The following is a 22,790-nucleotide window of genomic DNA, read 5'->3' on the forward strand; positions in this document are numbered from 1 at the left end:
CAAGTGTTTTTTGTGTTGAGAGAGATGAAAATCCTAATGTGTGACTGACTCACATGTGTGTGGGCTGACTGGAAAGATAAACATCTGGGTTGAAGAGGATTACAAATGAGCCCAAACAAAATATTTGGTATATTATAATATACACAAAATATTTGGTATATTATAATATACACAAAATATTTGGTATATTTTGTTTTGTCCACTTTCTTAATTCGTTGATCAACAGCTCGTTGATGTTTGTGGTTTTAGGCATCATTATTCTGACTTGCTGTTCAGCATCTTAGCCGAGGGATACAGAGGCAACGAAGAGGCACTATCCTCTTTGCTTCTGCATCAATATTCAACTAAAACTGCAACATAGACGTCCATCTGTCCTCCAGTGGTCAGTCCTGTCACTAGGACTTGGCATCTTTACCTCCGCCAGGGAGGGTGTTTTTTTCTCCTGTTTGTTTGTTTGTTGTATTTTAAGCAAGATCAAGCAACAACTACTGAACGGATTACCATGAAACTTGGTAGAAGGATGCATTATGGGTCAGGGAAGAAGACATTAAACTTTGGTGCAGGTCTGCATCAGGGGGCAGATCCAGGAATGAAAAAAGTAGGGCATTTTTTTGGACATTTTTATCCAAAACGAAGAATTCATGGATCTTGATCTTCTCTCTGTAAATGGTTGGTTAGTGAAATTAAATCTCCCATCAGAATTTCTCACAGCCTGAGGAGACATCTTCAGTCTGTTTGTTTTATCCCATTAAATGGTCCCAAACTCTACAAAAATGTTCCTTTTACTATACGTGAAAAATGAAAAGCAGCAAATTCTCTCTTTTTTTTTTCTTTGAATATATTTTCGGGCATTATGCCTTTATGTGAAATTCTCACATGTAAAAGGCTGGAATCATTAAAACATTAATCTAATAGTAAAGGAGATGTGTTAAAGTCTCTGAATAATTGATTAATTGTTTCATCTTTAGATGCCAGCTCTCAGTTTTTGTTAGTTTTGGATGATCAGTGCTACAGACACATTTCTTGTTAGTATATTTATCAATCGTTTATACCCAGATATCTTCTCCTATACCCAGTGTTTAAAGGTCTCTCAAATATCAAACATCAAGACTTTGCATCACATTTGACCTTCTAACGCCCTTTACTGTAATGCTGTGTCATTTAAAATGTATTATACAATATTTCTTAGTGGAAAGTGGTACAGCTGAATGGTTCCTTTATGAGATATGTACTGAAGTGGCCACACCAACATCAGCAGCTTTGGCTGAGTTCATCAGCATCCGTCAATGTGATTGGCTCATTTCCAAACCTCGTCATGTGTGAAGGTTGAGGCCACGAGGTCAGGTCCTCGTTCTGCAGAGTGATCAAAATTACCAACCACTTTCCCTCCCCTCTCCTCCTTCTTTTTTATGTGGCTTTCTCTTTCTCCTGGGACATTTGTTTTCCTTTTTCTCACTGACATGAACAGCAATGATTTCCTACATTAGTCAACTTCTTTGTCTCTTTGTTGTCAGAGGAGACAACGTTGCAGTGTTCTTGAATGCACAAGTAGTCTGTCTCTCGTTTCTTTTCTTCACTTCCTCACCTTACCACCCATTCTCTCACCTCTCGTCCCCCAGCGTCTCACCTGTACTCCCCACACTTCACAGTCTCACTCATCCTCCTTTCCTCCACTTTATCTCTCCCCGTCTTTTCTTTCCCCGGCTTTATCTGGCGATCTCCCTCACCTCTTCCCCCCTTTTCTCTTGCACCTTTCTCTCCTTCACCGGTGCAGACAGTTGAAAGACTGAGCACAAAAGCCTCCTATTCATCACCCGACACTGCTCCCTCCGTAACCCCAACAGGCCATTCCCCCTGACACTGTGCAAAGGCCCATACACACACACACACACACACACACACACACACACACACACACAAATTGGCTTGGTTCGGCATGAAGAATTGGCGCACACATGCACTCAACAAACAAGTAAAAAATCTGCTGCCAGAGAACAGTGTGTGGATTCTCAATTAATTTTAATCATGTGGCTTTGTGCGGTACAGTATTTTTTTATACTACAAGACAAACCAAAATGCTCACAGGAGCTAAACACAAGTGAAGTGTCTCCTCAAAGAGGAAAACATCAAATCTGGCAAAGACTGGGAAACAGCAGTAGTGATATTGCCTTCACATGCATGGTTCTCTCTTTTATCCCTCTCAGTGAAAAGCGGCTGATGCTATCAGTGTGGTGGACTTCTGTTGTAAAGCTGAATTACATGACCTTTGAGTAATTTGTGTGCCAGTCTCAGCCCAGGTACATGTTTCCCCAGGTTTTGATCACTGTGGTAAATTGAAAAGGTCAGCTGATTTATATTTCCCCCACCGTCTGTCCCAACTTTTCTTGGAGCCTTAACAAAAGATGGTCATTTTAAGTTTGCCGCAGGGGAGTCTGTCTGCCATTCACTCTCTCCATTCACAAACATGTTTTGACACTTCAAAGCGGCTGTAAATCCGATGCTGGCTCAGGGGCACATATGTCATATTTTTAAGAGAACACAGAGCACTTCATGTGTGTGCAGACATCACACAGATTCTTGTTGAAATGTTATTTCACATCACAGTATTTTCACCAGTAAACACAACTAACTCAACGCTGACTTCTTTTGAATAAAAACACATTTGCAGTTTCTTTATCTTCTTAATTTTAGCATCCCAGACACAGTGTTTTGACATGGCATGGTGTGTAATAAGCCATGGATGTTTGTATGTTTTCAATACATTGGGAACAACATGCAATAGTGATTATTTTTTCTTAGTATCTTGCTTAATGCAACACAGTCAATGGGAACGGAGTTTATCACCTTTTTAAATTATAAATGTATATATACATACACTAATGTATACATATACTTATATACAAATGTGCATCAGTGTGTGTGTTTGACTGCAGTTGTCTGACCTCCTTAAATTCCAGCCAAAACAAAATTAAAACCAACAATCCCAACAAAGATTTACATGTGTACCTCATATAATACACTGTTAATGTAATCTGCCATAGCAAGAATGAAATTGAAAGGGACAAAGTTGTTCTCTACTTCTAAGTGCAGTTATGAGGGTGCCTTGGTCAAACCACAACATGAAATGTCAAAACAGAAAACACATTAAAAATGCATTATGGCCCAGAATGAGGAGGAGTGAAAATACAATCAGCCAAAAGTGTGGATGTAAACAAATAATGCAGACTGAGAGTTAAGGTTATTCATCATCCTAACGTAAGGATATCATTTGCAAAAACACGGTTTACAGTCCTGTTTATCGATTTATTGAAGGGATTTGGGGCCTTAAAATTACTTTTTTATGAGTAGGCCATTCCGCAATCTTGGGTTTCTGTTTGTTTTTAGGGAAATGAATGTGTGTAATTTAAGGACTGTGTGTGACAACGACTACAGCACAGGGCTTATTAGATTCTTTCCACCTTTGGTCTAGTTGGAAGGTTTCAGGGAAGTTTAATGTGTGACGGAAGGTTTAATGTGCAGGTGTAATGTGCCATGATGCAACAGAAATTGACAAGAAGGAATACTGGTCATTTGTTGTGACTGTTTAAATGCATCAAAATACATTAGTAATACTCCTACTAGCTATTCATGGTTAGAAACTGATAATGAAAGTTTACTGATGAGATGAATGTAAAATCCATGTATCTACCCATCTTTGCACTGTTGGGAAAGGAGTTTGTTAATGCTACAGTTGAAGAACAATCCACTTTGGAATGAAAGACATTGAGTCTAAAACATTCAAAAACTATAAGTGCCCTCAATCCAAGGGCAAGCAATCCTACATATATCTGCCTTGCTCATGTTATAGAAAAATAAAAGGAAAAGGAAGCTGTCATAATATATGCCAAATAGTAGAAACTCATTGATCTCAGCATTATTTTGGTCCGTTCAGGATTGATCAATCAGAGTAGCAGTAAAAATTAGGCTGGTTTAATTATCTCACAATCAATAATCAACCTGAGATTGCCAACCCTCCAGGCATATTTAAATAAGCAGAGAGGACCATTTATGTTCCGCCGCAAAAACCACAACACCAAAAAAAAAACCCTGAGGTATTCACTCAGTATTGGATTTGGAGTAAATTGTTAAACCCCTAATAAATGTGTCTTATTACATTCAGAGTCATTCACTATTTCCTGAGAAATAAATCAAAGTGATAATAAATTCTGTCTGTTTGACTGGATTTGGACCTGAATTGAACAGGTTCCCATTCATCAGTTATAGGATTGCTGCCATTAAGTGACAACAAGGAGAAAAAAAGGTTTCTTCTATGCTGCTTCCAAACAACTAATTGAGGAGAAAATACAAACTTTTAAATATTGGGTTTTGGAGACTGTTAAGATCTGATGTTAAGCCTGCAGAGAAGAAGGCATCACAGTGAACACTGATAAAAACATTAACAGTGCACACAAAGCAGTTTTTGTCAATTTGGTTGTTAGATATGAGAACAAAATCAACAGTTATTACTCTTAACATACTTTGCTCTACCCACTGGTGCTTTCCTCTCATCTCTGTATACAATAACTCACCGCATTATCAATTATTTCTCTTTTGTCTCCCTCAGCTCTTTTTGACTTACAAGTGGGTATTTGTATCCAGCAACAAGCAGCCTTTATGTAGACAGTGTGCATTGTGTTGGTGTGTGGGTATGTTCCCCCTTGTTGGTGCACAAGCACCCAACAGAGCTAAGGCAAAGGAGTGGAGAACAATGTGTCTATTGTCCTAGATGGCACAGCCATTTAAGATAGGATCTTGTGCCACTTTCATGCACTCACTATTAACAATGACAAGCCGTCTAGAATGGTGGATGTCAGGAGATTTTTTTCACCCCAGGAACTGTACTTGTCAGTGGAGCACAGAAAAAAAACACAGTCAGCTGTGTTAGACTTCTAGCAATTGAGACTTCCAAACAACATGGATGAATGTGATTCGGGTTGTGGAGAAATAATCAGCAGATTAGTGTCTTAAATTCGGTGGCCACAATTAGCTTTGTTCTCTGATTTGCCAAACAGAAACAGAAACTGTAGCAGAGAGAGGATTTGTAATGTGCCTTGTTTTGCTTCTGATTTTATTTGTCTTGTGGGGGGGTGTAAGCCACTTTCTTCTGGTCTCCCTCTTTTGATAGATGTTGTTTGGAATGGATGCATTAATTCACAGATATGCAGGGCTATACATTGCATGGTCATTTCCTTTGGTTCCGTCAGCTTCCTCCATCACACTAAGACTTGAAGACAAATTACCAGCTTTTATTGGCCCTAATGAATTGCATCTCTCGCAAGATATGGGAACAACAGCACAATGCTCGTTATTCAATGCGAAAAATGTGCCTCTATTATAAAGTCACTTTCTTAAATAAATCTCTTACCTCTCCTTAACATTTCACAGCATTGATTCCTGTTGTTCCTAATTATCAAAAAAGCTTTTTTTGTCTTGAACAGGGACAAATATTATAAGTAGTTAAAAATGTCTAAATCCCAATTGATGAAGTAATGCACCATAAAAAGACAAGTGGTTAATAATGCCCCATTGTGTCAACACTCTCTGCTTTCTGTCCCTCTGCTTTGAAATCTATTCACAAACACGCCAGCACTGTCCATATCAGCTTTGTGTTCCCAATCTTTTCTGATGAGCTGCATTCTAAAGTGCAAAGTTCTCTAATCCCATAGGAGGAGAATGTCACAGCCCAAAAGAAGAAGAGAGCTCTCTTCATGGCTGTTTAATCTTTCCAATCCGAGCAGACCGTTCGCACTGACAGCACACAAAATACTTGATTCATCTTAAGTAAAGCTTGACAGAACAACGGCATTATCCAAGCACAGTTTGATTTTTCTTCTATTTTTGTTGCTATATAGTTTTTGCCATCTTATCAGTGATGATAAAGTCAGGCTATTGTTTGTCAGTCCACAACTTTGCTCAAGGTCTGAATATGATCAGCAACTACTTTCGATTATTGGATGGGGTAACCATGACTTTTCATGTCGAACCATCATCAGGTAAAAATCTGGTTATTTTTATCTTGTTTTATTTGTCCAGTACCCACAAAAGACATTCCCATCAGCCTTGTAGTTTAATGTTGTTTGTTGGGAATCAGCAAATGTTGGCATACAAAACACGCTTAACTAAAATAGTGAACATGGTTAACATTGCGCCTGCTAAACATTAGCATAATAAGTTGTCATGCCGTGTGAGCAAAATATGACCATGATACCAAGCTGATGTTAGCATTTAACTCAGAGCACTGCTGTCAGAAATGACTCCACAATTATACGGACTGATACTGTAAATTAAATCAAAGCCCTAAATTGTTTTATTTTAGCCCAAGTTGTGTAATCTTAGCTTCGTACCACCTCCTTTACGTTCAGTAAAAATATGGAAATTCAAAACTATTTTCATTACTAGTTGTGATGAGGTGTCACTGAGAGATTATCCTCTGACAGTGACCTGCAGACACATTGTTGACTCACATCATTAGCTGAAGCAGTTAAATGTGCTAACAGTCATTGGCTGCTCCTGATAAATCACTCATAATGCCGTCACTGCTGTCAGGAAGTTGGCTAGCCGAGGAATTATTAGCCAATTAGCAGCTAGAATCGTTTGCTCTTTTTTGTAGTTTCAATAAAGTTACTGAATAATTTATATTGTGATATTCTTTCTATACAATAATGTCCATTCAGGGTTACATGAATTCCCTTAGTGATGTTAGCTGACAGATTTTGAAAGGTGAATGTTTTTTGCTCCATACTCAAGTCCATCTGATCCACATATTTCAGCGCCCACACAGGGCTCAGGCTTCACAGGTCTCTGTGGTAGTGTGTTGCTACATTGTGCAGATACACTGGAGACTCACCTATAAAACACCAGACCTAGAGAAATCTATCATAGCTCCATTAACACTTCTGCTTCATCCTCCTCTCCTCGCCTTCCTCCCCTCATTAATCAGCAGACCAGCCCTCAGGGCTCTCCTCTGCAGCTATAAGCTCACTTTCACTTTGAGTGCCTATGTGTGTGCATATAGTATGTGGACACTGTGTTTATATCTTTTTGCACATGTGTACATGCATGTGTACTGTCACATGTCTGTGTATGTGCAATTATGTGACAATGTTCTGTTTCTAAAAGGAGTAATTTTCTTTTGTTTGATTCCTTGCTGTTAAATATTGGATTAAAAATCTGAGAAATTTCCATTCGATTTCCTCAGATGATGTTGTTGTTGTGTCGGTCATCCCCCTCACACTGCCTCTGAAGTCAATTTACTTTAAATGGGATCTGGTAATATTGTATCACATCAGGTTTGCAGTGATGAGCTGTCAAAGCTGTGGACCAGATGAAGTTATTCTATGAACAATAAAGTTCCAGTTACCTTTTTTTAAAATATTGAATCAGGATTTATAATGAGTTCTTCTCCTGCTGTTACCCTTCATCGGCCTGCTTGCCAAGCGTTTTCAGTGCAGTGCGAAGCCAAAGATAGCCTCAGCTGTGTGTCTGTTTGTTAAGAGCTTGTCTTTGTGCCTGTGTTCTTAATTTACTCATCGCTGTGCATATGTAAACATTATTGCTGTCTCGCTGAAGGAGAAATAATTAAAATAATACACCTGATCTGCTTGGAAATACAAGCAAATATAGGCTTGTTGAATCTTCCCAAGCTGTTGAGTAAACAACACATGTTTTTCATGTGTCACTAATTGTGAAGCATTGTATTATTAATGTGATGTTAAAAAAAACTTGACCTTAGAGTCTTGTGTGAGCAGAGAAAATAAAGCAGGCGTGTGTGCATGTCAGCCTGTGCAGGAGCGTTGTTTGTTTCTGTTGTGCTTGGAGTTGAGTTTGTACTCTACTCTCCTTCTCTCTCTCTATTCTTTCTCAGGGGAGTTCTTTTAATAGTAAGGAGGTGACAGTTTGCTTCTTGCCGAGCTCCAGGGTGACAGTTTGGTACCTGCCCAGTGCGGCATGAATCGCTCCAGCTGACTCACTCTGTACACTGAATGCAAAATCTGCCGGCTTCTTAGATTTGTACTCCCATTGTGATGAGCCGACTTGACCTCGAGTGCAGGCCAAGGCCATCTGATCCCCTTTCTATTAAACAGCTTTTAATATTTCCTCAACAATTATTGTTCAGGGAATGAAATTTCTGGACTGCCAAAGGAAATGGAGCACACAATATAGCAGCCTTGGCAGTGGCACTTTGAGCGGATCGTTTAAAGGTCATAATGGGGAAAGTAATGGCCCTTTACAGTCGTAAAACAATTGAAAACATAAGGTTACTGGATAAAGTTTTGGAGTGAAATCTATGAGATATAAGAAAATGGAGTTAATAAGGCAAACTTGACCCATCATGAGTTGTAATGGGGTATAATATACCAGTAGATAAAGAATCAACTCATCTGAAAAAGATTGAAGTGAGAGCAGGCATTAGGGTCAGCATTAACTGGTGTTACCCCACTCCCTCCCCAATCCACGCACACACCTCCCTCCCTCTCATTCCCCTCTTATGCTCCCGGTTGTTCGCTCTAATTTCAGAGAAACGTCTGTTGGACGAAGTGATAATTGCATTCCTCCATGATTTCATGCTGAGACACACAGTGACACTGAATCACAGTCCACTTAATCCGAGGGAGTGTGTTCTTTGGAGGGAAATGAGACAAAAACAATATGACAAACTCCATCGGACCCTCTTCTTTGACATAAAAGTGCACTTCCACATTTCCCTCCCTTGCACACATTGCGTGCTCACTCCCTCAGTGTCCTCAGAGTCAAGTTAGTTCCAGCGAGCACAAATCTCTTGCTTTCTGGTTGTGAGGGAATAGCTGTTGCAGACACAGAGCCTGCTGCTTTCCCAGCTAACCGTATCAGAGAAGCAGCCCGAACATCAGTGAGCGAGTACCTCTTTAGAATTAATCCTCCGGGGAGGGAGGGAGAGAGGGGGGGGGGACTGCACCAATGCATGAGGATTACTGCTTTTAGGGCTTCTGAAGAAATTCAAATAACAAACGCTTGCACAAAGTGTCCTGGAAAACACTCAGTGTTGCGCAATATTCTGCTAAATGTGTGCACCTCACATTTTTCTTTGCTCTATTCGATTTCACAGTCTTTATTGATATGATAATCAAGTGGTCAGCTAATGGTAATTAAGCTAGACGGTTGGTAGCATTACATCATGGCCGTGGGCAAGAGCTCTTTTCATCCTCACTCTAAATTCACTGCCCACACAGGTTCTAAATGTCTGTATTTGGTTTTCCATGCAGACCCCCCTCACCTGTTGGCCTAGATGCTGATTTCTCCTCACGACACGAGAACCAACACACTGACGTGAAGAAATAAGGCTTTGCTTTTATTTATAGCCAGACCCAGATGAGGTTTTGTGCATGCAGACCGTATTCTCCCTCATTTATGGATTTAGTGCAGTTTAACATTCAGCCTGACTAGAGGGTACACAGTGGTGGACAACTCATTCAAAACTTATAAAGAAAAAACAGCTCTGTATTGCTGCTCTCTGTCTGTGGTGTTCTCGTCGACGAGGGTATTCTGCCATAGTCAAATCCTTCTTTGTCTGCGTGTTATTGTCTGTGAACGCTCCAGCCTTGTACATGGATTAAATGGAAATTGCTCTACGTGTGTGGATGTGTGTGAGTGTGTGTGTGCAGAGGATTGCTGACTAAAGCTGTAATACATAAAGAGGTTTGGATGAGGGATGGTTTAAAGAGCAGGCAATTGTCATAATGATGACTTAAAGCAAAATCGTTCCACCGTGAAAATGCCTCACTCATGCATTCGGGTCTAGCACAGCCTCATATACTGTAGCAGACAGTGCCTGCCAACCTCAGTGTCACTGGAATCAATTGTGGCTCAAATATACAATGGAATAACTTCACCACAGTGGAGTAAGTGACATTATAAAACAGTGTTGGTAGATTATGGGATTATGATTGCAGTGTAATCCTTTGTCCTCTCCTTTCCCGTAAAAAAAAAGCATTTCCTCTCTGCGTCATTGTCAGTTCATTTCTGTTCTTGCCCAACACTCTGGAAGGGTGCATGTATCTAAGCAGACACGGCAATGTGCCATACTGTTTACGCAATAAACCCTCCCTCCACTACCTCCCCTTACTCCTTTGCACCTGAGAGAGAATCTTCAATATTGACCTACATCTCCTTCAGAAAAATTTGGCTGCTATTTTTGTGCTGCACTTTAAAAATGCTCTGCTACAGAACCGGTGATGCCTGAATCCGCACAGTGTGTGACATTTTCAACTAATGTTTTCCTGCTCAAGGCTGCGCTGCCCAGCGTGGGTCAAACACCTCCCTTGTCTCCCGCACAGTAACAACTGTAGAAATACTTTCCCTGTGCTCACTGATATTTGCATGAGAATTGAAAGGAGTTTTTGTGAGGTTGCCTGAGAAATCTCAGCTTGTAATTCACTTGATGTTGCGTCTGAAATACGGGGTAAGAAGAAAAGGGATTTCTGTAAAATATACAGCAATCGTAGTCATCAAGAGCTATCCCCAGTGCTCTCACCAAGTCTTATTTTAAAGTGTAATTTATCATGGATCCTAATGGAGGCCTGCAGCCAGTTGCCTCCGCGGCTCTGGTCTCTTCAAAAACTACTTTTTCAACAGTTGCTCTCACCACCTCCTAATCATCACTTTTGGAATTTTTCGCTGGGCGGCATGTTGGTTCAGTGGGTAGGAGTGTCGCCTAACAGCAAGAAAGGTTCCTGGTTTCAGATGCCAGTTCAGTCTTTCTGTGTAATTTGCATGTTCTCCCTGTGGGTTTTGTCTGATTACTGAGACATGCAGATTTCAGGGTTCGCTGAATTGGAGACAGTAGATTGACCGTAGGTGGGAATGTGAACGGCTGTTTGTCTCTGTATGTTGGATACACTGGTGACCTGTCCAGGCTCAGCCACCTCTGGCCCAATGACAGCTGGGATTGGCTTCAGCCCCCTGTGAAGGATGGTTATTGATGGATTGATGGATGAGTCAACTGTTTCCTCTTTGCTTTCATCCTTTTTTCTTTCTTTCATACACTTTTGAATTATTTTTTCTTCTCCCTTCGCTGTCTCTCAATCTGCTTTTATTTCTGTCTGTAATGTTCACTTTAATCCCACTTGCACGTGCAGTCCCTGTCACACTGGGTACATGAACGCCCTGCTTTTGGCGAGGAATCAGCTGGAACCTGTCTTCTGTAATATTTCATGCCACATTGTGACCAGGATCCAGTTTTCAGCAATGAATGCTCTGTGTGTGTGAGATGCCACCCAGTCAGAGCCAGGGCCTTAAAAAATGAAATAAGGGTAACTAATACTATGATATTACATTTCGGGACCAGTTTGGCTCATGAATGTTTGATGAGAATGTCCAATCATGCATAGACACAAGAAAAGAGATGAGGAATGGGAGAAGAGAAATTTAGAAGAGAGAGAAGGGCAGACAGAGACAAATCAGGCTTGGAGAGAAAGTGAGGAGGGGGAGTGTGTGTGTGTGTATGTGTGTGTGTGTTTGGGATGGAGTGGGTGGGGTGGGGGGTTGATTACTTGCTGCTGAGGTAGCACTGCATTACACATGAGGATTTGGAATGGCCCAGATAAAGTAATCTATGATTAACTGGGGCGCGGCTGGCTCACAACCCTGCCAACAGCTGTAGTCGGGGGCGAATTACAAAATTATGGGATGTCCAAACATTTTAAATGCGGCAGGAAATATAGTTCAGCACGGGGGGGAAGATGGTTGGATGGAGAGTTATGCATGAAGTCAAAGGTGACAGCTAGTGGCTCAGGAGAAGAGTGACAGAGGGAGCAGGGGTGCAATTAATACAAAGTTTTGTAGCCGTCACGTTTGGTGGAGAGTTGTTGAAATGGTGGACCAGCCCTGGGAGGATTCGGGGGGGGGGGGGGGGGGGGGGTCTGGGGTTGTGGTTGACGGAGTGATCGCTGTGCAGTGATTGCTGTAACAACTGTCCGACGGGATAACAAATCAAATTATAAAGATGGACACCGCGGCACAGACCCCGCCACTGTCTGAAATTGATTGCCAGCTCCAGGAGCGGATAATGCCGGGCCTGGTCTGTCATAGTCCATCAGGCATCATTATCACCAGGGGAACACTAAACCTTATGCAGAGCTGAATGAGCAGGAAGACTTGATGAGCTCCAATGCTAAGAGAAAAAAAAAAACAACATCTATGCGTGCTGCATCTGTTTTTCAGTGTTTTTGAGTATTGAGTTTAATTGTTTCAAATAAAGGTAAATTGTTTTAAAACAGACTGGTGAGAAAATGAGTAAGCTGCTATTATACCAGACTGCTATAGGAAGCACAAAGTGGTTGAAAAGACAGAAGATAAACAAATTAATTCAAATGTTTATCTTTGTGCAACTAAAATATAAAGAGATATTCCAGATAATACATATGAATAAACGGAAGATATAGTTGATTGTCCTGTACGCTGGAATTTAGTTTTTAGGTTGACGTATAAACCAACAGTGGATTCATTTATTAGTTAATGAAAGATTTGGGGCATAATTGATTTGATTATTGTCAGATTATTAATGAAACAGCACTGAAGAAGGCTTCCTGGTGCTAGAAGAAAAGCCAAGGGATCAAAGTGATTACAATATCATCTGGGAACCATGAACGTTTATCAAAAAATTGCGCCAATCCATAAAGTAGTATGAAGTCAATGGAAACATTGACCTGCAGATTCTACTAGGAGAAAAGCTAGATGATCATAAAAATACCAATCATTGATCCTCTAGGGACCGTGGATATCTTTAAAGTTCTTCCAACTTTTAACAAGCCGTTAAACTCTGAGCTACAACCGTCGTGGTGGAGGTACAGGGAAGTCAGGGATCCCAAAAGCCAGCATTCAACATCTGGGGACGATGAATGTGTGGCAGTCTATTCAATAGTTAAATTGTGTTCTGAAAGCATGTCTCTGATCTGAGATTCAGTTTTCTACAGCCAACACAGCAGCTAAATCTGGTTTGGGATTTTCTTGATTGAAGTGCTCGCTGTTGCCAAGTGCAGCAGCAGTTGTCATCAAATCAGAGTTTTTGTAGGGACGCAACCCTTCCTACAAATGTACCTTTTCTAAATGAAATATCAGAGGAATTATGAGTGCATTTGCATCTCTGGGGTATTGTAATTCTCGTTCAATATTCACTCGCACTCCTGAGAATCTATCAGAGGGCTATTTTTACTCTGCCGTGTGATTAGTCATTTACATGAAGCAGGGGCTGTCATTGGAAATCATTTTCATATCTTTAGAAAGTTCCTCAGTTCATCCAAATGACAAGTGATTTTGCCTGGAGGGGGATAGGGCCCATATTTTATTGAGGGACCAGACAGTTCCTCAATAATGGCCAAAGTTTGATAATGCTCCGTGAAGTGAATCAACTTTGTGTTTGAGGTCACAGTTGCGGATAAGGTCTGTGAATTCAGAGGTGGCCTTTTCCTGGGGTCCATGAGGTGTCTGACCTCTGAGAGTCTTCAGCAGACCTCTCAGGTTGGTTTTACAAGTTATTTTATACAACAAAACTACCTGTCAGGAATACAAGTTGAACTTACACTGTACAGCAAGTTTGTTTTATATGTATAGGGACGTGTTCAGTTCCATTTTTCACCTTTAACGAGAGCAACGTCAAACAGTTTGCCTCCATCTGTCTGTCTGTGCTATACTCTGGCTCTAATCCCTCTTCCGTTCCTCTTGTACTGTCTCAGTGTGGTTGCTCTAGTAGAGCTGGTGTTGATGAACTAGCTGCACCTTGCCAAGTGCCTCCTGAAGTGTTTTCCTCACCACAGACAGACCTTCCTAAAAGTGAAGGGATCGCCCTTGAAATGTTCTCTCCACTTGGTTGCTTTTGATGCTGCCTATTTTTTCTCCCTGCCTTGCTATTTGTGGTTGTTCCTTTTTTTTGATAGCTTAGACTCATATAAAATCCACTTGATATCTGAAGGAAGAAGATCTCATTCATATCTAATACAGTGTTTCACATTTTGTCAGGTTGTAGGTTGAATACAAAGTGGATTTCTTACATTTTGTGGTAATGGTACATGAGCAAAATGCTTTTGGAAGCTTTGGTATCTCCTCCCATTCAAATGAGCTCATTTGCTCAAGGTCAGACAAATTGAATGGGTAGTAGGCTACTTGTGAAAACGATTTATATATTCAAGCAGTTCTATTTTACATGTTTCTCAAATTGTGGCTTATCGTGGTCCACTTCACAGGCATTTCAGTGGTGATTACATTGAGTCATCATATTAAAAGCCTTTGACTGTTTTTAATCATTAACAGTCTGTATGATATGACTCCATTGTATGTTACCTATTGAAGCAAAATGGGTAAATCATTATTCTCTGATACCTCATTGGAATAAGGTGATATATAATGTATGTGATAAACTTTGCAACTGGGTTAATCTCACCTCTCAGAATTCAAATGAATAAACAACAATAATGGCTGCTTTAAAACTCCATGTTAGATTTTTTTATGATCCTCCTACAGGACTTTTAAAAACAAGAAACAAACGTAAACAAAGAAGATTACAACTTGGAGGAAGTAAATCAAGATCAAGGCTGAAAGGACCTTACATCAGAAAATCCCATGACATTGTTGATGAGTTGCAGGGTCAATCAGAGCCTGTCGAAAACAAAGTTGGCTGATCAGCTTGGACTCACTGAAGCAATCAAAGCAACCGACATCACTGCTTTCCGCTCACAAGCCTGCCATTAAGCCCATGTAAACAAGCCAGATTCGATTTTGTTTGTAGTTTTTTTATGCATGACATATTATTATTTTTTTGTCCAATCCTGTGTAATGATAGCTTTGCTGTGCTATATGTGTAATTGACCACAGGGACACCCACAGGTGGCTGGTTTCAGCAATCAGATAAAAGCTCAAAGCAAAAACTGAATGATTTTTATTTTGGCCAGAGCTCCTCATCTCTTCTTTGTTTCTTTATTTTCTAGAGCTGGTGAATTGGTTTTCAGTGTCAAACGGTGTGTTCTGCACTGTTCTGCCATTAAATGAGTCACACCAAACCAGCAGAGAGTCTAATTCATGTCTGTGTAATTACATTCAGCGTGAGAGTGCCTCTGAATAAGACCCACCACCAGCCCGAGAATAGGTCTGCCTTGACAAAACATTGACAACTGTGGAACAGGCAAAATTAAGCCCTCTCCATTCATACCCCCTATGCACAAGCTATCTCCCTGAGCTTGCTTTTGTGCTGGTATAATTACTTAATCTGAGCACTCCTAGGGTGAATTACATTGTGTGCGGCAAGCAGGAAGCATTGCATTGACTCAAGCTCCCAAAGGGGAATTTAGGCTATCTTAATTTGTACTGTTTTGAAGACAAAAATGTGATAATGGCCATTGCCAGAATTGATTCATATGCACTCTTATGTTTCTGTCAAAGAGAATACATAGGTTTGTTCAATTTAGAGCAAGACGTTATCACCTTCGCCTCCTGTCTCCTTGCTTCTTTATGGATGACGTGGATGATGGTCCTCACGATGCATTAGAGAATGTGCAGTGCACTTTTCTGTGTTGTTTGCTGTTTATAATGTGCCTGGGCAACACTTAACTAGAATGGAGGCCCATCAAGGCAGACCGATAAGGACCTAGGGATCCACTCTAGTCAATTACTGCAAAGTGCCAAGTTCAACTCAGTGGGCCTTTTATGAAGTACGCCAGCTGAGTAAACAAATTAATCGTGCATCCATGGTTCCCCAACACAACCATGCAGCCCAAGGCAATCATACATCAGGCAGAGTGATAGCAGCTGTCTCCACCAGGAAATAGAACGGTCCCACTATTAAAGATAGGCAACCACAAAGGACTCATAAGCTATTGGCCATCACACTAATTCTGACGTTCAGCTGCTCTGCTCAGTCCGCGCTGGGTTTTTACGCCTTCACACGGACTGTTTAAAGAGGGAGGATGTTATTGAGAGTTCTGGCTTTTCAAATGCTCGCCATATGGGGCAAATAGCCAGCAGATTGTCCAACTCAACATGTCAGTGAAGGAATAAACATGGAATAAGATAATAATAGACTGTGTGTAAAAATATTTCAGTGTGCACTTGTGTGGTCCTTCTCATGATTTGACCTTGAAGTAGTCAGACACCCTGCATTTGTGTCATCTTCAGCTCATGGATGGGCCAGACTGTGGTCCAGTAATCAATACAATGTACAGCAATTTACTGCACTGGAGAGAGAGTGTGTGTGTGTGCACATTGTGTGGCAAGAGAAAGAGAAAGCAAAGCATCTGTGCTGCAAAGCTCTTAATATATGGAAGCATTTAGTCCAGGTTGAAACTCAGTTATACAGTTGTTAAGCTCGTACAATAGTGTGCAGTTTGTTCAAAGCTCACAGGAACAAGTTATTTGATATGTTTTGCTTTATTTCAATCCTGGAGCATTACTGGGCATGCACACATATTCTGAAACGCTGTCTAATGCCTGTGAGGTCATATTTAATGCTGGTAATAAATAGATTGATATTTAAATGAATGAATATATGACTTAGAGTAAATATATTATCTTGAATTTGGAAGATTAATAAATAAGTATAAACATTATTTAATAAATCAAATGATTTGTATATTCAAATAATTTTTATATTTTTTAACCAACATCCCTTCCTGTAAAATGTTTTTACAATTTAAATATCTGTTGTGCTATATATCAACGTGGTTGACTCTGCACAAATAATGAGATTAAAACATTACAATATGTAATATATATGCCAAGAATTATGTAGGCAGACATTTTTACTTTATGAGATACATGAGATGATAGTTCAATTTACTTTCCCATTTTTTTGGGGGGGTTTTGACTCAGAAAATAAAATAATCTCTGGATCATTTAAATAAAGAATCAGAGTAAATCAGTGGTATCTACATCATGGCAGTGCCTTTCAATAGTGCAACAGAAATGTTCCCCGAAGGCCAGTCCATATTTTTATTTAATGTGATCATTTGATTTGATATTGGGACATTTTGTTAGTAGTGGATTTCGGTGGTTAAAAGTGAGCTTGAATTTTAGATGATATCTTTGATTTCTCTGCTTGTTTGACTTCATCCTCAGTTCTCTCCGTTATTATTTTGTGGTAAGACCTCTGTGGATAGTGAGTTGGTGATTTGCTGTGGTTTGTTTCTCCAGTTACCAATGCCTGTTTCTTTTGCTTCAGGGGAGTTGTGTTTGTGTAACGGGGCTACTATCGCTCTCTGTTGTCAGATCTTCCGGAGGTGTTGGCTGGTGTTCAAAAAAGCCTCCAGTAAAGGTCCCCGCCGGTTAGAAAAGTACCCAGACGAGAAGGCAGCCTACTTCAGGAGCTTCCACAAGGTAAACACACACACACACACACACGCACATAAACACACTCGTGCTCAATGGATTATGAAACTCTCCTCTTAGTTTTTCTATCTTATCACTTAGGTATAAAAGAATCACTGAACTCTTCAGGAAATGGGGATGGATATTTTTCACTATTTTCTGACACTGAAGTAACCAAACACTTAACCAATTTTATCAAGATTGTAGCAATACAAAAGCTGGTTTTAGCCCTAAAAATAAATTTAACAGAAAAGCATTTTCAAAGTATAGATAGTGCTAAAAAATAAAAGGAAATACCATACAAATAGAGTCCTAGATGGATTTGGTACATGCTTTGTGTATGCATTTGTATTCGTATGAAAAGGATTTAAATCTATTTCATGTTAGTGGTGAGGCCTAGGGGAGCTGAGCAGTCAATCCTTTGGTCAATTAAGATGATGCAACATGCATTGTCCAGATTGCCATGAAATTACAAATCAATATTGAAATATCTCCAGAGTTTGACTCCAAATGATTTAACGATTTCTCGTATCTCATATATACCATTAAATCTCCTGTGGATAATCAATCATACCTGGATTCATTTAAATTAATTGTTATTTGAATTGCTATAAGTACTTATTATCAGATAACTATGAGTGCTTTTTGTTTTGTATTTAAAGAAAGATGATCAAGCCGATGGAATAAAGCCCATCATTGAGCTCAATGTTACACACAGTTATTCTATTTACCAAAGATGATGGTGTTAAGGACCCATTGAGATGCATTCATCACCTTTATCTAGTCCTCAGGGGCCTTTCCTCTATCTTTTGAAGGTACTAATCCAGAATAATATCTCTGTCCCCACCTCTGAAGCCCTTTGACATGCTCCAATTATGGCAGATTATCCTGGTGATTGGAGATGAAGTTCAAGGAGTGGCACCTTGAACAGAGAGGACATAATGGCAGATGATAGGGGAAATGGACTCCAGGTTTTTAATGTTTGATAGAGTACTTAGTATTCTTTAAAAGTCTTTCTTCCATCCTAAGCTCCCTCAATTTTCCCTGAATGCAGGGGAACACATGCTGAGAGATTTTATGGTATAGATGTTTTTATCCACTTTGTTTGCATCTCTCGCTGCTGCAGTATAAGTCATGTATTGTGAATGAAGTATCTCCCTGCCTCTACATCATGCTGTCACGCGGGGCATCCTGTGTGGCTGAAACCCCTCTCCCAGACCCAGAGGCATCTCATACACCAGCGCTGAAGTGAGCGATGAGTGCACACATGCATCAGTGCATCTGGTAATGCATCGCCACAAAGATCAAGAAAGGTCCCGTCTGAGGGCTTCATTCAACGCTGCAGTGCTTTGGGAGGAAATAGGCTGCACTGGTGGCTGATTTACAGAATCAACACAAAGGGGATTGGCTTTTTCTTCGCACTTTTTCCCGTCTCAACAACTACTAAATGGATTGCCTTGGAATTCTGTGCACAGATTCACCCAGAGGATGAAGCCAGATTTCTTTGTGATCCCTTCATCATTTCTTAGATTTATTTTTTAGTGGCTCATATCTACTATTGGATGGATTTCCTCCAAAAAGAAGTAGAGTATATACATATTAAATTCCAAAATCTTATCTGTACTTTAATGAATAAATACCTGCAAAACTACTGTCATTCTATTGTCATCACCTCTTATCTGTACTTGATATTCCTCCGTGTTGGCATCAACCAGTGGCATTGTTTTCCGGTTTTCAATCTGTACAATTTAGAGAAGTACTTCAAATTTGGTTCAAATGTTCAGTTCAAGATGAACTGATTCGATTTTGGTGGTTATAGGTAAAGGTCACTGTGACCTAAAAACCACATTTTTGCCTTGTGATCACGATATGTCAAGAACACATCCAGGGAATCCTCTTAAGTTTGGCAAAAACTTTCACTTGGACTCACGGGTGAACTGATTAGAATTTAGCGGTCAAAGTTCAAGGTCACTGTGGCCTCACAAAAGACATTTTTGGTCTGTTGAAGATGATAGATTTGGGTAAAGGTCTAAGGTAAAAGGTGTTAAGTAATTTTATGTAGAATGAAACTGCACTGGTTGGTGGAGGCATTCAACTGCAGGTTGGTAATTGTAGTTACTAATAGCCATGGTGCAGACGTGCAGCCACAGTTTGCTGACTTGCCTGTGGATCTTTGTCACCATCACTTTCAGAAATTCTCAATATCTCTGATTCAGAATTATTAGTCAATGGATGACGTGAATGTTTTTTTTTACCCCACAGCTGCTTGTAATTAAGGTTTCAATGACATGACGTGAACACAACATAAGTGCAGCCTCACAGTCACCAGCCTGTCTGTCTGCCGCTCTTTTTAATATGAGAGAAAAAGAAGAAAGGAGATTCACTTTGCACAGACTCTAGCGCCTTAGGCTGGAAATGCACCCAAATCTCTCCCTTATATACACAGCTTCACATGCACAGTTTCACACACAGACACACACACATAAAGGGAAAGGCTCAAACATGCACAGTTACACACTAAACACAAACAGAGACAGAGATGAGAAGCCGGTGGAATTCACAGCTCAGAACCTCCCACAGTTGATGCTTACTTTGTGTCAGTTCTATGTATGAATAGCTTGCCTGAGGGACAAATAAATAGTGTATCTTCACAGGGATGAAACATACCTCATCTCATATTAATATTTAAATACTAAGTTGGAGGTGGATTAAGAAACAAGAAATGATAAATATCTTGAATTTTTCAGGATCTACACCCTCCTCTCCTATTTCTCATCTTTGCCATCTTTGAACATGTCTGTTGTACTGAAATGCTGAGCAGAGGATGACTGACAATTTAGGAGAAAATTTACAATACATGATGAAATCAAGCAAAGAAATCTGTTGTCCACATATGTTGTGTGTGTTATTAGGTTTAGTCCTTTAACCTTTAACAGTCAAGCTTTACTATACGGGCAGAGAGCCCAGCTAATTCATTCCCAAAAGTCTGGCAGAGAGCCCACAGTTCGCTCACAATGGACTACAATAATGTAATGGGCCTTATCTCCCAGGCAGAGTGAACACAGAGAAGACCGTTGAACAAAATGGCCTGTAAATGCGGGTGATATTCAATTAAATGTAATCTTCTCTTTTTTTTCCGTTCACGATCAATCTCCTGGTAAAGTGATTTAGATGCTTTTGATTGCACGTGTCCCTATTGACTGCAAAAGCAGCTTCAAGGAGAGGCACTTCAACAGTGGATGTGCAAGTGTATATAGTTTGAGTGTCAGACCACATTTATGCATACTGTGCTTTTAAAATAAATAACGATATATAACTCACTACACTGCAGCAGGAATCAAGCAGCAGCGAGCTGACACCGTTTATGATTTCTTACTTTTTGAATAGAGCTCTTTGTAATCAGTAGAATAACTACTGTTATTTATTTATCCCTTGAGATCTCCCACATTTCTGTTTTAATATGCCATCCTTTATATGCTACGCCCCGAACTACTATTGCACTTTCAGCAAAGCGGTGCAAGATGGCAATTCAGCCCTGCTGCTGCCTCTGCTGCTGACTGTGTTCATTCATGTAATGTGCTTCTGCTGCTCTCCCCTTCCTCCTTAGATCACTGAGCTCCATAACATCAAGAACATTACCCGGATGCCGCGGGAGACTAAAAAACACGCTGTGGCGATTATCTTCTTTGACGACACATCCAAGACGTTTGCCTGTGAATCAGGTAAGTTCATTTTCCTCCATTCAGAAATTCATTTTAGTCATTTTCAGCCAAGGACAAAAATAAAAAAACAAAAAAAACCATTCATCATGAGGATTGTTTGTCTTTTTTAAATTCTGAGACATTTATGTTTATGAGTACATGTTGACTCAGGACTGGAGGAGTGATTTGTGCAGAAATAAAGAGGTTGAAACAAGCAGAGAGTTGAAGTTTTGCCAAATGATGCTCATTTAACACTACATCAAGAAGTGGGAGGATCTGCTCTGAAATATTGATTTTCATACTGCAGGTCTGAAAAATGATATTCGGCAACCTAATTATGGACTGTAACAATAGAACGTGATGCTGACTCGTGGAAAGGAAATCTATGATTAGTGGGTTGGATGTGAAGAAGTTTAGGGGGATATGAGGATGACCATCTCAGTCTTTACTTCAAACACATACTGTTTTAGATCTGTGTCATTTTTAAGAGCTGTGTACAAATATATACAGATTCAATTTAACCTTAGTCAGACAAAATGATATCAGAATAAACACTGTACATACATGTACTCGTATATGTACACTAGCCATTTGTTCACTCAGTTATACATACTGTATATAATCAAATGCTTAATTTAGGTGCAAAATAGCTGCAAGCAAAGACAACAAGGTCAGCAACACTTTATTTGTTATCCATGTTGCATTCACCACTGCTGTTATTTTTCTTCTGCAAAAGGGTCACGTGATAGGTGTGTGACAAATCAGGGAAGGATACTTTGTGGCTGATGTGACCATGGATGCAAACAAGAGAGGCTGTTTTATTGGTTCCAAAAGTTTCAGTTCTATTACGACTACCCATGTAGATTGAATAGTGTGCAAGTGTGCACAAGTAGTGAAGAATGGTTAATAACTCTTTCCTCTCGGTTACCTCATGAAATTATTTTCTGTCTAAAACATCTTACAATGTACAGTATGATGAATGAGTAAGGAAATACTATAAGTCCAATAAAATCAATTCCCATATATCAGGACAACATCATGTGTTTATCACTGACATATCATCAAGTACCATTAATCATGTTTGAATTTTTAGCATAACAAATTAGTTAATTATTTTCAAACCCTATTTTACCTATAATTTACACATTTTTAAAGATAGTCTAATATATTGCACATTTGCATGAATATACTGTAAATTTGATAATCACACTTAAATCACACTTCAGTCGCACCACAACTCATTATTGTGAATTAACTTCATTAAAACTACACGCTTTTATATCAATTAAATATTTTACAACAATGATGTTCCACTAAACAAGCTAGGAATGTGTGTTTGATTAGAACAATACATGACAACCCAGAACTAGCTGTGACCACTAGCAATTTGCACTTAGCAATTAGAGAAGAATTATAAATACAATGTGAAAATAGGTCTTTTGTTATTCTTATAGTCAAAAGCGTGTATAAATAGCTTGTGGGGATATGCACAGCTGGGTCAGGTTACATGAGATGTGACTTTGACACGTAGCCTTTATAGTGCAGCACATTGTCATGGGAGTTTGGATCTGAAAACTGAAGCTGGCAATTAAAAAGCAAACTGGAAGATTGTCTGGGGACCTTTATACAAATATTCCAAAAAGGAAGAAGTGTTGACTGTTAAAAGAACGTCTCTTGATATTTAATGTTTAAAAATATCTTTTTGGTGCCTCCACCCAAGCA

General features: G+C 39.8%; 1 protein-coding gene across 2 annotated transcripts in view; it reads left to right on the plus strand.

Annotated features, from left to right (window-relative positions):
- The window catches only part of dok6 (docking protein 6), a 41,058-nt gene that overhangs the window by 2,378 nt on the left and 15,890 nt on the right, over positions 1–22,790 (plus strand). For both annotated transcript variants that reach the window (XM_020087247.2, XM_020087248.2), the window contains exons 2-3: positions 17,269–17,376; positions 20,975–21,089. In XM_020087247.2, the coding sequence (XP_019942806.1) occupies positions 17,269–17,376; positions 20,975–21,089 (223 nt within the window). The remainder of the gene's footprint in view (positions 1–17,268; positions 17,377–20,974; positions 21,090–22,790) is intronic.

Source organism: Paralichthys olivaceus, chromosome 17 (assembly GCF_024713975.1).
Source record: "Paralichthys olivaceus isolate ysfri-2021 chromosome 17, ASM2471397v2, whole genome shotgun sequence".
Taxonomy (NCBI): domain Eukaryota; kingdom Metazoa; phylum Chordata; class Actinopteri; order Pleuronectiformes; family Paralichthyidae; genus Paralichthys; species Paralichthys olivaceus.